A 14056-nucleotide genomic window follows, 5' to 3' on the forward strand; every position below is an offset into this window, starting at 1 on the left:
GTTTCCTGCCTCCCCTTTCAATACCTTCAGCTATTTCCTTTCAGATGTTTCCAGGGGCCAGGGCTCGGAGGCAGGAGGAGCAAGCTGGGCTCTCACACTGCAGACAGGTCCTGGGAGAGGAAAGTTGGCTCGAAGCAGGTGCCCGTGGTCCTGCGTGGTGACAGGGAGGACAACCAGGCTGTGGAGGATGTGGCCAGGTCCGAGCAGAAGCTTCGTGACACCGCAGGACCTTCAAGCTGCCTCTCCATGACTTGTAGCGCCTTTGGTGCCATCAAAGGAGGCACAAGGTGAGTGTAATGCAGGGGAAGGCACAGCAGCACTGTCAGGTCAGGTTTAGGGAGAGAGGCTGGAGCAGCCAAGGCTGGAGGCACAGCTCTGCCCTGCTGCAGGGACCCTGGGCTGAGCAGAGCCAGCCTGCTGGACCAGGCACTGCTCTGCAGCAGAAGCTGCTCCAGGGATTTCATGCCCAGCACCACCTGTGCCAGGGATCACACATGAGACTGGTGAACTGTGGCACGTAGAGGGTGGCTGGTGTCCCCTGGAGTCAGAGCACTTGTCCCTTCTCCACTGGCACGTGCCAGCCTGGCTCAGCAGATCTTTCCTTTGTCTCTGAGAGCCCTCGGCTCGTTGCCTCGTGCTCAAGGACTGCGGTTTGCAAAGCGTTTGTGTTTAATTCCCATACAGATGATCCAGAGCACTGTTTCTGGGTGGCAGGCCAGTGGAGTGGCCTTGCCTGCACAGGCAGCAGACCACAGCTCAGCAGGACCACGGGATGCAGAGGAAAGCAGGGTTTGAGTGCGGTCAGCTTCTGGCAGTGGAGAGTGCAGCCAAATGCCAGGGAAAGGGCTCTCCTAACCCCAACCACGCTGTGCTAGATGTGGTTTCCAGAAAAATTGCAGCCCAGGATTTCTCCATGTGGCCTGGGGAGCTCCCTGCCCCAGGAAGGAGATGGAGTTAATGTTGGAAAAGCAGCACAGCAGCCAAATCACCACAGCACCTCCAAACATCTCCCGCAGCCTAGGCCAGCAGGGCAGGCAGAGGAGCAGCCTGGCTGCCACAATGTGCTCCTTGAAGGAGCCATTCCTGCTGGTGTGGTGAGAGCCAGGGAGGTGCCAATCTCTGTGCCAGAAACAGAACTGGACCGGTTATGCAAGTGGCAAAGGCAATCCACAGTGACAGGGACCAGCTCACAATGAGCAGATGCTAATCCAGAGCCTGACACATCCCAGTGAGTCATGAGTCACAGACAGGCTTTTCTTGCCTTTTTTTTTTCCTCTTTTCAAGAAAATCATCAATAATATAGTCAGAAAAGGAAAAACTTCCAGAACAGTCTCCCTTTCCATGGCTAGGAGGGCTGTAGGTGCAGGGACCTCACGCAGGCAGGGCTTGTGTGGCTGAAAGCCAACAGAGTCCCATTCAATAAGAATCAGTGAGTTTTCCTGCAATTGTTAATCAAGTGTGTTGTGGGAGTGATGTAGCGATAGCATCATCAGGCAGTGGCTGTAACTTGCAGCCTCCCTGCCAGATGAAGCTGGAACTGTCACCACTGGAGCTGGAACTGTCACCACTGGAGCTGGAACTGTCACCACTGAAGCTGCAGACATCGGTTTGTTTGATGGGCAGTGGCAGCTCAGAGCCTGCAGAGCAGCTCAAGTGGGAAGGTGAAGCCCTCAGCACCCCATCTCCTCCTGCCAGGGCACAGGTAGCTCCCAGCCCAAGGGCTCTCTTCACCTTCTTTTCCTATTTCTACCTCTCTGCCATTATGGTTTCTGGGGATGTGTCCTGAGGAAAAAGCCTGGGTGGTGAGAGGCATTCACAGTGGGATTCTCCAGTCTCCCCAGGGAAGAGCAGGACAAAAATGAGACTAACAGCCCTTCTCCTTCCCTTTCCTCACCATATCAGGGAAACCACCCATGGGTGACCCCCATACCCCAGGACAACTTCCCTCACACCTATACTTGCTTTTTCAGGAGGAAAATTCTTACCGTCTCCAACCTGGCCTTGATCTCCAGGGATCACTCCAGCTTCCTCCTCCTGATCTGCTTCTGTTGGTGCAGTTTCCCAAGACACAAACATGCCCTTGGAAAAGGAGCATTTTTCCTGTGCAAATTGACACCACACTTGACACAGCTCGGGCTCAGACAGTATGAGGTCTGAGGACACTGTCCCCTCCAACTCTGTCCCTGTGGTCCTGCCACTGCCCCCTCAGTGCTCATGCAGAGCCCCTGCCTGGGCAGCGCTGGGTGCCAGCCCCCTGAAACCTCCCCACCCTTGTGGGGGCCAGCATAAGCCTGTAAAGGGCCAGTCTTGTCTCTTGCTTTGTGGCCAGAGCACAGAAGCCCAGCCAAGCAGGCTGGTTGCTTTTAATTAGATTCAGACCTGCATGAGGCAGCCCCCTCCCTGTTCCTTCAGGGGGGATTCTCATTTTGGGGCTCACCAGTTTGCAACTAGCAAGTCACTGCTCTCCCACCTCCCGTGGCACCAGGTCACCCTGTCCCTGGGCAGCCCGACAGCTGGGGGAGAGCGTGCCCAGCCAAACACCTTTTACAAATCATTCTGCATAGTTCGCATTCTCGGCCGGTTTATGAGCATTTTAGCTCCTCATATTGATCAGGGCTGGAGCCGAAGTAATTACGTTCATCAGAAATAATTTCCCCCTGATTTTGAGTCATATTTGAGCTGGTGCCCATCTCCTCCACTCACCCCTGGACACAGGCAGCTCTCTGCTCCCTGGTACATACTTTCCAGGCGACATCGTTGCTTTCATAACCATGGTGAGACTGACAGGCTTGTTTTTCTCAACTGGATCCTACACACACACACACACACACACACACACACACACACTAAAGATTTCAATGGTGTCTTTATTGACTTGACTGGGGATGTGGACAAGAGGAGGTGGTTTATGTGAAGTTCATGCTCAGGAAATGTCTCCAGATGCCTCTGGCATCAGGAGGGGGCATGGGGAAGGGCTGGGGGCCTGACACCCCTCTGCACATGGAAGCATCACTGGTCTCAGCCTTTCCAGTCTTGCTCAGGAGATGGAGAGCAAGCCCAACCCTTGCTTTATTCCCTGGGGTGGAGGTAGGAAGCGAGACTCACCTGCAAAGCCTTTGGCATGAGCCCTGGGGAGAAGCAGCAGGTCCCCTTGCCAGCTGGTTTTGGGTGGTGACCAGACATTTGGGGTTTTGAAGTGCTGGGTGTGAATAGGTGAACTGGCAGCCATTCAGTCCTCCACAGCCCAGCCTCCTAATGTGCCCAGTGTCTACACTGGAAGCCCCTGCCCTGCACGAGCCAGGCTCCTTCCAGCCAAGGATGCCAGGCAGTGCCCAGTGCACTGCCTTTGGGAAGGTCCCAGCCACACCCAGGGCTTTGCAGAGCATGCCTGGTTGATGTGCCAGCTAAGGAGGGCTGTCTTGGCCCCAGGTCACTGTCCCCTCCCCAGCACTGTCCTGTTCCAACACTGGTCATTACCCTCCCTTCCTTCCACACAGTCCCAGCATCCTGGATCCACCAGCACCCCGAGCTGCTCCTGCTGATGGAGAGCCAAGAGCAGCTCTGGGGATGTGAAGGGCTGTGATGTTTGGGAACAGACACAACCTGTGTCACCCAAACCTCTTTCAGCACCACACACTTCCCAGGCACAACACCAGCTGCCTCGTGGGTACAGCACTTGCATCCTCCAAAGTCTTACCAGAGTCACAGAGAACAGGGCTGGAAGGAAACACAGACATCACTGAACATCCCCCCTTCTAAAGCAGAGCTGGCACAGTGACAAAGAGAGTTTGGAGAGACCTAAAACCATCACTGGCTGTACCTCAGTGTGTGCCTCAATTTGCAGCTTCTTCGGTGCTGCAAAGGACATGGCAGCTTCTTGAGAACACACAGCACCCTTGAGCAAGACAAGAAGGGGAAACATTGTCTATTTTAGCCTGAAACCACAAGAAAAACAGAGATAGTCAAAAAGAATGAGCCATTTGATCAGGAAACATGAGTTAGCTGTGCAGGTCCATGAAAAATACCAGGGGTCTTTCACTAACCACACAAGGTCAGGATGTGGGGATTATATCTTGTCTGAAAGATAAAACTTCTAGTGAGATTTTTTAAAAGGAGTTTATGTTTGATGATGTTTGATACCAAAAATAAACTCCCAGAGGATCCTAATGTTTGATACATGATGATTTCTGACACTGTTTTCCAAATAATAATGGAAAACCTCATCTGGCTGAAGTTTCCATGCTTTGTTTTACAAAAGTCTTATTCTTTGAGTTATCTGAATGTTTAACTTAGGGGGACAGTTACGAATTGCTCTTGTCTGGACTGCAGGGAAAAAAAAAATCCCACAGAAGTACTGCCCAGGGTTTGATGGGTTTAATATGCCTCTTAAGTAAAAGTGTTGTCCTTTCACAACAGCTGGTGCAAGGCTGGGCTGTGCTAATGAGAAGCCCCTCAGTCTGAAGGATGAGCTCTCTCTGTAGTTTTGGCCAAGTGGAGCCTTTCCTTTGTTGTGATGCTCCATTTGCTCCTCATGTCATCACTCAGCTCCTGCCTCTTGGCAACGTCAGACTTCGAGACCAGAACCAGCCCCAAGTCCCATTTGTCAGTGTTTCTTTCTAATGAAACCCACTTAAAAACGCCTGGGGAATGGTGCAGAATTAAGTGCTCCCAGCACCAGGCACCATTCCCCTTTCTCCTTTGGCCAGGGCAATGCCCAGCTCCTGCCTCGCTGGCCTGGCCACCGTGGCTGGGAGCTCAGAGGGGTCAGCTGGTCCCAGATGAAGCTGAGGTTTCTGGTGCAGTTGCCTGGCCATCAGAAACTGGACAGCAGCCCTGAATTCTTTTCTTGCAAGTCACTTGGACAGGCACCAGATGGTAAATACTTTCAGTCTCTCCATCCCGGCTCTGGGGTGGGAGCAGTGACCTCAAGGTAAAAGACTGCCTGGCCTGTCCCTTGTCCCTCAGGGTGGCTGGTCCTTCCAGCCTGGCTCTGCTGTCCAGTCAAGGTGTGAGAACCAGAGGGAATAAAAATGCCCAGACAGAGCTGGAAATAGCCATCACCACCTCTCTCGGCTCTTGCTGTTTGAAACTGGAGCCAGATTCATTCTGGGTAGGAAACAACCTTCCCATCCTGCCAAAAGCAGAGATATTTCAAAATTTCCCAAAGCCATGGTGTTTCCAGAAGTCTCATGAAAAACATCCAGCAGCCACCCTAAAGTGTCCAACAGCCGAGGGAGACCTGAGACACCTCCTTTTCAGCTCAGGGCTCTTGGCTTTGCCAAGCTGGATGTCTGTCCAGCTTTGCCACTGGTGATGTCCATGCTCCACGGACAGCCCTGCTCCTCTGAAGTGGGGAGTTGAGGCAGAAGTGCCCAGAAGCAAAGGAAATGTCCTCCCCACCAAGGTATGGAGCTGGGCTCACCCTAGACCCATGATTTCACTGTTGATGTGAGGGCAAACAGACCCAGCCAGGACCCAGGAGAGCCCCAATGCTCCCTGCCAGAGATGGACATGCAGACAGCAGTCTGAGTTCAGACAGCTCTAGGGAGGGGGTTCCACACACGAAGTAAAGTAAAGAAGAGGAGCCTCGAGCAAAGGAAAGGGGTGGAACAAGAATATGGTCTGGGATACAGTGGATGCAGTTTCAGCTGAGCAAGGTGTGCAAAATGAGAGCTTTGCCATGTTATTTATGATGGCATGTTAAATGGCAAACACATGAAAAACTCAGCTCTCTAAAATGTAAATTCACTGGGGCAGTTCCTTCATTTCTATAGAAACAGCAGAGCTTGTCAGCAGCTAACTCAAAGGAGATGTATTCAGATCCCTGTATCAATTATTTTCTTGCACAACTGACCACAAAAAAAAAATAAAATTACAATCCCCCCAAAAACCTGACAATAATACCATGGAAACTGTGGAGCAAAACATATGGACTTAATTACCAGCTCTGAAATCACACGTATGGTACAGAACACATATGGAGTATGTGCTCCAGAGGGTATTTATAACATGGACTGCTAATGTGCTGTTCTGGTGCAGCTTTGCCATTGGAAGTGTGGGTAGCTGGCCAGGCACGGGATGGTGGGTTTGGCCAGAGCTGAGGGAGAAGGTGGAGAAGAGATCCCCACCCCAAGGAGCCAAACCTGCACCCAGGATACATCAGGTGTCAGGGTTGTGATCTCCAGTGGGTTCCCCTGGGAGGCTCCAGCGCTGGGATAAGTGACAGCAGCCTTTGGAAGGCTTGGTGTTCCCTCAGGCTACCATGAGCTCATTAACAGCCTGACTGCAGCTAACAAAGCAAAACCAAAGCAGGGAATTGGGGTGGTAATGGGAGAGCTCTGTCTGTGCTCCTCCCTGCCGGGCTCTGCCCTCCCTGCTCCATGCCCGGGCTTCCAGGGTCTGGCAAGTGCAGAGCTGAGGTCGGGATTGCTGCTCAGGTGACTGAGAACCTGTTTCACAAAAGCAACAGGAAGGGAAAAGAGGCTGGAGGGAGGGGTGGGGTGTGATTCCCAGTTGTGTGATTTCGGTGCTCTGCTCGTACGGCACTCAGCTCCTCCTGTGGGTTTGCCAACATGTAGTATCTGGGATTTAGCAGCAGAGCTCATCATGCCTGGATGACATGGAAAGTCTGTACACAGCCACCAGGGTCCATCCCTGGGCCAGGGCAGAAGCAGCATTCCCAGCCCCAGGACACATCCTGCAGGAAAGGGGCAGGGGTGCAGGAGAGGAGCCAGGGAGAGCTGCAGGGCATCCTGCGTCCTTACACTCAGGCCTTTCCTCTGAGCTTTGAGCTCACAAAGTCCCCACTTATATCTCATGATAAGATCTGGGGAATGGAAACATGGAGAAGGGGCTCTGTTTCCTGGAGGTCTTGAAATGCTTGTTTTTTTCTTTCCTAAGAGCCAGCCTCGTGTCCCCAGACACAGCAGCCAAGAGAAAAACTTGCACAGGGCAGACTGAGAAAGCATTGGGAGACAACAACTGAGCACCTGCTTCCTTTCCCCAAACTTGGATTTTTAATTCTCACAACTGCTTAAGATGATCATAATACTTCAGGGGCTGAATTTGGATTTACAAGGCTTGAAATCAGCAGAGCCAGACTGAAGCTTTCCCTGCATCACATACCCAGGACAATGCAACACAATGTACATCCAACCCTCCCACCCAGCAGCCTTCCTAGGTGGCTGCAGCCCCACTGAGGACAGGGATGATGTGGCAGCACATCACAACCACCACAGCAAATCCCTTTCCAGCTCTTTTGGTCATCTCACCCCTCTCCCACAGCCTGCCATGCACAGAGTTTGGCACAAAATATAGGGATGGGTGCCCTGCTCCTGCATAGCCATGGTATGGTCTTGGGGTGGCAGCAGGGACAGCCCTGTCAACCCCTTCAAATCCCAGGAGGAAGATTCTGGCTCTGCTTGGGCAGACCTTGATCAGTATTAGGATAAGGCATATAAATCTTCCCTCCCAGTCATGGCTAGCAGCAAGGAGCTGGATCACCCCATCAGCCTGGTTCCCCAGCCCCTCTGCCCTGTTCCCCAGGGACAGCACAGTGTCCCTTCCCTTCGCTCACTGTCTCGGTGGAAGCACATTCTCACCTTGAGGAGAGTGGAAATGGCAGCTGGAATGTGGGCTGGAAAGAAAAAGAAAGGGAAAAAAAAAAAAAGGAAATCTTGAGGCTTGTCCAAACCTATTCATGTTTATATTGGAGCCTGTGAGTGACATCAGAGCAGGGAGAGTATAAACACCAGCAGGACCTACTCCGGGCTTTAAAACCTGCGAACACGCCGCTGCCTCCAAACTGCCTGGGGGGTGATGTGCTGAAGTGGCAGAGGAGAGAGCAGCATGAGGCTCCAGCTGGAGAAGCAGCTCCTCTTCCTCTCCCTCCTCTGCATCCTCTCCAAGGTAAGGGAGATGGGGCACTGGGGCAGCTTTAGCTTTACCTGTGGAGCACCTGGGTCTTGCAGGGAGGACTGGGGTGTCACCACGAGCCCGCTGGCTAACGCTGGCCAGGCTATGTGGATGCAGTCCCACGGGGGCACAGCTCTGCTTGGGAGAGATATTTGAGATTCAGCAGCAGGGTGTGAACGTTCATGGGCCAAAGGCTCTGCTGTGTGAGTCCCTGGAGCACACAGGAATGACAGCAATGTGCTGTTTGCTCGCTGTCCCTGCCGCTCTCTGGGCTGTGCTACGTACAGTCAGCGAGCAGCAGCTCGGCAGCAGTGGCTCCTGCAGGCTCCTCCATCCCCGCCCAGGCTCCCGAGGCAGGGGCCAAGCAGCCCTGGCATTACTCAGCTTTCCCTGCTTCTCAGGACGCTCACGCCAAGCCAATGCCTCTGACAGGATTTGGGTTGTCGTAGTGGGTTTATTATTTTTTTCTTTCTCTTGGACTCTGTGTGAAAATATTTGCCTGTGCAGAGAACAGGAATGTTGAAAAGTTCAGGGCATCTCAGCTCCAAGTTAATCAGAGCTGCTGCTTGAATCCCCAGGCAGACCTTCTGCGAGCAGGGATGTCGTGGCAACAGTGTGCCTATTTGACTCCTTTCCCAGAAAGTTCAGATCTCTGATAGGAGCCACATTGTCATCTAAAGACAAGTAAATTACAAGGAGCAGAGGGAAATGCATTAATGGCTTGGCTAATCTTTCTAAAACATCGATTTGTAATAGCAACCTCCTGAAAGATGAAAAATGCCTTTGGCTGCCTGGGTAAGCTGTGACAGAGAAATTATTCTGGCCCCAGGTGCTTGTGAGAATCACCAAAGGCCCTTGTGCTGCCAGCCCAAACCTGGCCATCACAGACAGTCCCCTTGGTCCCTGCCACAAGTCTCTCTCTGGTTTCTGCCACATTAATAATGCTGCTCATTGACAGAACTAGAACAAGACCCAGCCCATTTTGGATATATTTAATCTCCACTTGCTGGCACTGACGCTTCTACAGCCCCATAAAAAACATCTGAATGGCTGCAAATGGGAAACAGCACACCAGTACCTACCTCTGTCTGATGGTCATGTCAGACCTGATGTCACTGGGAGAAACTGAAAAAGAAAGGAAAATGGTATCTAAAACCCACAGGGTGTGGCTGAACCCATCACTCTCTCGGCAGGCTCAGCAGACACACCCGGACCAGGGCAGGGGTGAATGGTTTGGTTGCATGTTTGCTGCACTGCATGTGCTGGCCCTGCATCCAGCAGCACGTGCATGGTGCTGAGCAGCAGGGCTGCTGGGGGGCTTGGAGCTGCCAGGGGGCTCACACACACTGCCAGGCCAGGACTGGCAAGGAATTCACTTCCAAACTGCAGAGCCAGCTCTCCTGGCTTCAGGCTCAGTATGCAACAGCCCTGTTGGATATGACACGTCGGGAGCACAAGCACTGCCTGCAAAAGCAAGGTGTGCCAGGGGGGTTGTGCAAGCAGGATGAGCCAACGGGATAAACACCCCCTGCCCAGGTGAACTCCTGTGGGCACATCCCTGGCAGACAACTGGCTGAGCAGGCAAAGGACTGCAGTGCACAGTCCTGCCAAAGTGATTACTCAGTCTAGCCAGGAGGGAAAACATAGCTCCCAGTCCACAGAAACGTGCCTATCTCTGGGCTCCTCGCCCAGTGGGCCAGGCTGGGTGAGGATCCTGCAGCCAGGGACAGACAGAGGCTGCAGCTGGATCAGGGAGGAACACAGTGATGTCTGCCTGGCATCAGATCCCTGCTGCCAATGTGACATCCTGTTTCTCAGCATGAATGAGAGCTGTTTAGACTGTTTGGAGTGAGGTGCTGAGCCCTCCTCACGTGCATCCAGTCCCTGCAAAGCCCCATCTCCAGCTGGGCACACCCACTGCCTTAGGGGCAGCCATGGGGTAAGCTGCTTTCCCTCCCTCACATTGGGCTGCTTGTGGCTGCTGAGCTCATTAAATAACCACCACTGCACGGGATCTTCACCTTTTAGCTCCATGTATTCAGAGCAGTGGTACTTTTAAGACCCAATCTTGCAGAGTGCTGAGAATCCTTGATTCTCCTTGGTTTTCCATAGGTGCCCTTAAGAAAGGGGACAGTAGCTTTCCAGGCTGCTTCACCATATTCCCATGGATTTGCAGAGCCTCCCTCCACTGAAAATCTGCCCTCGTGATTGAGAGGTTACCTGTCTGTCCCAGTGATTTCCCTGTCAGTCAAAACCAACCCCTATGGAATCAGCGATGCCTTTGCCCCACAGGTGTGTGCCCAGCTGTGCCGGAGACCATGCTACTGCCCCTGGGTGCCACCCCGCTGCCCCCGCGGGTCCCCCCTGGTTCTGGATGGCTGTGGCTGCTGCAAGATCTGTGCCCGGCGCCTGGGGGAGCCCTGTGACTTCCTCCACGTCTGCGACCAGAGCCAGGGCCTCGTCTGTGACTACAGCACAGCACCGGCCGGGACAGGAGGCACCTGCAACTGTGAGCACAGGGGAGCCCCTTCCCGCCGGGGATGCCCCCACGTCCCAGTTCCACCCATGGCCTCAGCTGGCTGCAGGCATCCCACAGCACTTTCAGGGAAGTGGTTGAGACTAGAAAAGCAGCCTTTTCTGAGGAACTTACACACAGCTTGGCCATGGGGCTGTGCTGCAGCTGCTGCCAGCTCTTGTGCTGTTTTCTGACTGAGGATTCAGGGTGGTTTGAGTGAGGATGGGCATGGGGGTCCCAGGGATGCTGCAGTCACCCAGCCAGGGTTGGAGCCTGGGCGTCCTGCAGAGAAATCTCAGAGAAACTTTGTCTAGCCTGAAAACCCTGAAGGCAGGGTCAGAGCCAAAGGGCAGGAGGTTTCCCACCAGCTCGTGAGCTGTTCCTTTGAAAACACAGAGACATGAGGAAGGAAGGTGGGGAAGGGGAGGAGGTTTGGTGATGAACATGCTGCTGCACACCCATGTCTGCCCCACGTACCTCTCAGTCACTTCTGTGTCCCCCCCACGTCAGTCCCTTCGTGCCAGCCCCACAGTTACCCCAGCAGTCCCTCTGCCACTCACATCTCTGTCGCTCTGTCCCTGTCCCCGTCTGTCACTTCAGTCGAGGATGACGAGGAGGGCTGTGAGGTGAACGGCCGGGTCTATCGAGATGGAGAAGTTTTCCAGCCCAGCTGCAAACTCCAGTGCCGCTGCCTGGACGGGGGCTTCACCTGCATCCCGCTGTGCCAGGAGGACGTGAGGCTGCCCACCCCGGACTGCCCCTACCCACGGCGCGTGGAGATCCCGGGGAAGTGCTGCCCCGAGTGGATCTGCGGAGCCCAGGACCAGCACCTCCTCCGGGATGCCAGGGCAGGTAAGACGCAGGGCACCTCCAGGGAGGGGATGCCCGGGCAGGTCTCTGGGGATGGCCCCTTCACCCCAGGCTCTGAAACATCACCTCACATTCCTCTGCCACGCGGGGCTCTGCCCGCAGCACCGCAGGGCATCTGCACAGAGCCTGGCTCCAACCACCCTTTATCCCCTCCTCTCTTTTCTTTCAGCCCCCGGGGCAGTGTCCCCAGTGCTGCCATACCCCTGCCAGGAGTGGGGCACAGAGTGGAGCGCCTGCTCGGCCACCTGTGGCGTGGGCTTTGCCACCCGCGTCTCCAACCAGAACCGCTACTGCCGGCTGGAGACCCAGAGGCGGCTCTGCGTGGTCAGACCCTGCCCCGCCCTGCCCGCGGCATTCCCGGCGGTGAGTGAGGGTGGAGCTGGTGCCTCTGGGCAACGGGTTTGACAGACAAAGGGAAGAGCAAAGCCAGCCAAACACGAAAACACGAGACCCCCACTTAAGTGTGGGCACCCCATCACCCCTCCTCAGCCTTGAGCTGAGAGTGTCTCAGGGACAGATCAACCATCTCCTGAAACTCAGACTGGAAAACACCTGATGGCAGGTGCAGACCTGAATTTTGGCATCTCTGGATGTCTGAATCCAGGAGCACTCTGGAACCCACACAGGGGAGCCTGGCCTGCCCCTATGGCCAGAGATGTGTTTGCAGCTCCTGCCTGGCTCCCTGGGCACACCCAAGAGGTGGTTCTGCCGCCCCTTTATTAGCCTGGCACAGCCCCAGTGCGAACATGGTGTAACACAGCCTTGCTGCCACATGCCCCTGCTCCCCAGACATAGAGAACACGCCACGTCCTGCTCTATCTCCCCATCATTCTCCACTGTGCCTTTCCAGAGGGGAAGAGGAGGTCATTTGTAGCTGTGCCCACCCTGGTTTCATCCCGGAGCCAACGCCTCATCCCGGCAAAGAGTCTGGCACAAACCTATGGCATTGTGGTTTTGGTGAAGATGGAGAAACTAGAGAAGTTTCCATCGAGAAACTAGAGAAGAACTGATGGACTTTGGATGCAAAGGAGGCTGGAAATAGAGAACAAGATCCCCCCTCTCACTTAGAACCTGCCTCCTCTGTGCACCCTGCTGCCCCAGGCAGGATTAGTGGGCAGCATTCCCGAGTTTCTTAGGCTGAATGAAATGGGAAATGGGGAAACCCTGCCCCAAGCATGAACCCACCCAAGAAGCCAGGAATCGGTCCTTTCCTGGATCAGTGGAGCTTCTGGAGAGGTGATGCTGCTCCTCCACCACATCACACAGCTCTGTGTGGACTGCAATAGAGGCCATCTCCAGCACCTGGAAGCCCAAATCCCTGGAGGGAACCCTCATGCCCTGGCCCCCCAGGGAGGGAGCAGGTACATCAGGCTGCACCCACAAGTCACTGCAGTGCCAGGCTGAGCTGCCCCACGGTGCGGGAGCTCGGCCAGCCCACGATACCCACCCTGCAAACAGCGGCTCCTCCCTGGGCATGGGCAGGGTCCTCCTGCTGACAGCTCTAATTCACCTTCCCCGCATCCCTCCAGAACAAACACGAGCCTTCCCGCTCCTCCTGGCCCCCTCCTCTCCCAGGCGCTGGCGGTTTGGCAGAGCTGCGACGAGCGAGGAGCTCAGACGGAGACACCGTCCCGCGGCACCAGACATACCGCCTGCCATCCAAGCACATTCCCTGTGAGCCCGGGCCAAAGGAAAAGCGGGAGAAAGAGAAAACAAAATCGCAAAGATGAGTCGGAGCCGCCTCCCGACGGGCTGGAGCCGCTCCAGCTGCGCAGGAGAGCTGCTCGGAGGTTCTGGCTGTGCTTTCCTCGGCAGTAACCCTTGTGGGCGACGGGGAATGAAACCCAAATGCCCTCTAACGGCCTCGCACCAGCGTGCAGAACGTCCCACCGCCGGGAGAGAGGGGCAGCTGCAAGGAGCAGTGGTGCAGGTGACACGTCCAGGTGAGATACGGACATTTTAGATGTGTATTTCTGGAGTTAAAAATAAAGGTGTGCTGATCGAGGTGTGGAGCTTGTCTGGTGCAGGGTGAGCCCAGCCTTGCTGCTCGTGGCCAGCTGGAAACTGGCACAGGGTGGGGCAGCCTGGAAGCACCTCAATTCAGGCTGCTTAGAGTATGAAAAGAAAAGAAAAAGGAAGAAAACATTGTGAATCAAAGCACTGAACACATTATTAGAGTATATTATATCCTGGATTCAGTCATGACCCTTTGCTTTTACCCAGCCATCAGCTCCACCAGCTCTGCCAACGGGAGCAGCCCTGCCCACAGCCCTGCCCACAGCCCTGCCCAGGTCTCCGGGCAGTGTCGGGATGTGCAGGACAGCACTGGCTGCCCTGCTGCTGGGTCTGCAGCCCCAGGCACAGCCCAGGCCATGCCTCTCCTCAGCCTCCTAAAAATCAGTGCCCAAACCCCCCTGTGACTCGTTCCCCCCTCCTACCAGGCCTTCCTCTGCTCCCCCCAGACTGGGATTCCCCCAGCAGTGCCACCAGTGCCACCAGCTGACCCTCCTCCCGACCCAGGGCAACTGGTACTGCGGCAGATTGGGAGGTGCAGGGGCAAAAGGCTGAATGGCAGAGGGAGATCTCCTCTCCAGCCCAGGGAAAAGCTTCCTCACCAGCAGCAGGAAAGGCAGCAGGGCCAAGGCAGCTGCTCACTCACTCCCCTGGGCTCTGCAAGGGCTGAAAATAAAAGTGAAGTCAAGAATGCCTTTCAGTCACTTTGGGAGGTGAGGAGGGGGGAAAGAAACAAGAAGAAAC

At 54.8% G+C, this 14056-nt stretch overlaps 1 protein-coding gene across 1 annotated transcript; it reads left to right on the forward strand.

Moving 5' to 3' along the window:
- Positions 1-7788: 7788 nt before the first annotated feature.
- Positions 7789-13519, forward strand: CCN5 (cellular communication network factor 5). Its single transcript, XM_029960356.1, has 5 exons — positions 7789-7908; positions 10207-10423; positions 11030-11281; positions 11469-11662; positions 12150-13519. Exons 1-5 carry the CDS (start codon positions 7849-7851, stop codon positions 12171-12173), a joined length of 747 nt encoding a protein of 248 aa, XP_029816216.1. The 5' UTR covers positions 7789-7848; the 3' UTR covers positions 12174-13519.
- Positions 13520-14056: the final 537 nt, after the last annotated feature.

Source organism: Manacus vitellinus, unplaced genomic scaffold (genome assembly GCF_001715985.3).
Source record: "Manacus vitellinus isolate BGI_N305 unplaced genomic scaffold, ASM171598v3 scaffold_26_pilon, whole genome shotgun sequence".
Taxonomy (NCBI): Eukaryota; Metazoa; Chordata; class Aves; order Passeriformes; family Pipridae; genus Manacus; species Manacus vitellinus.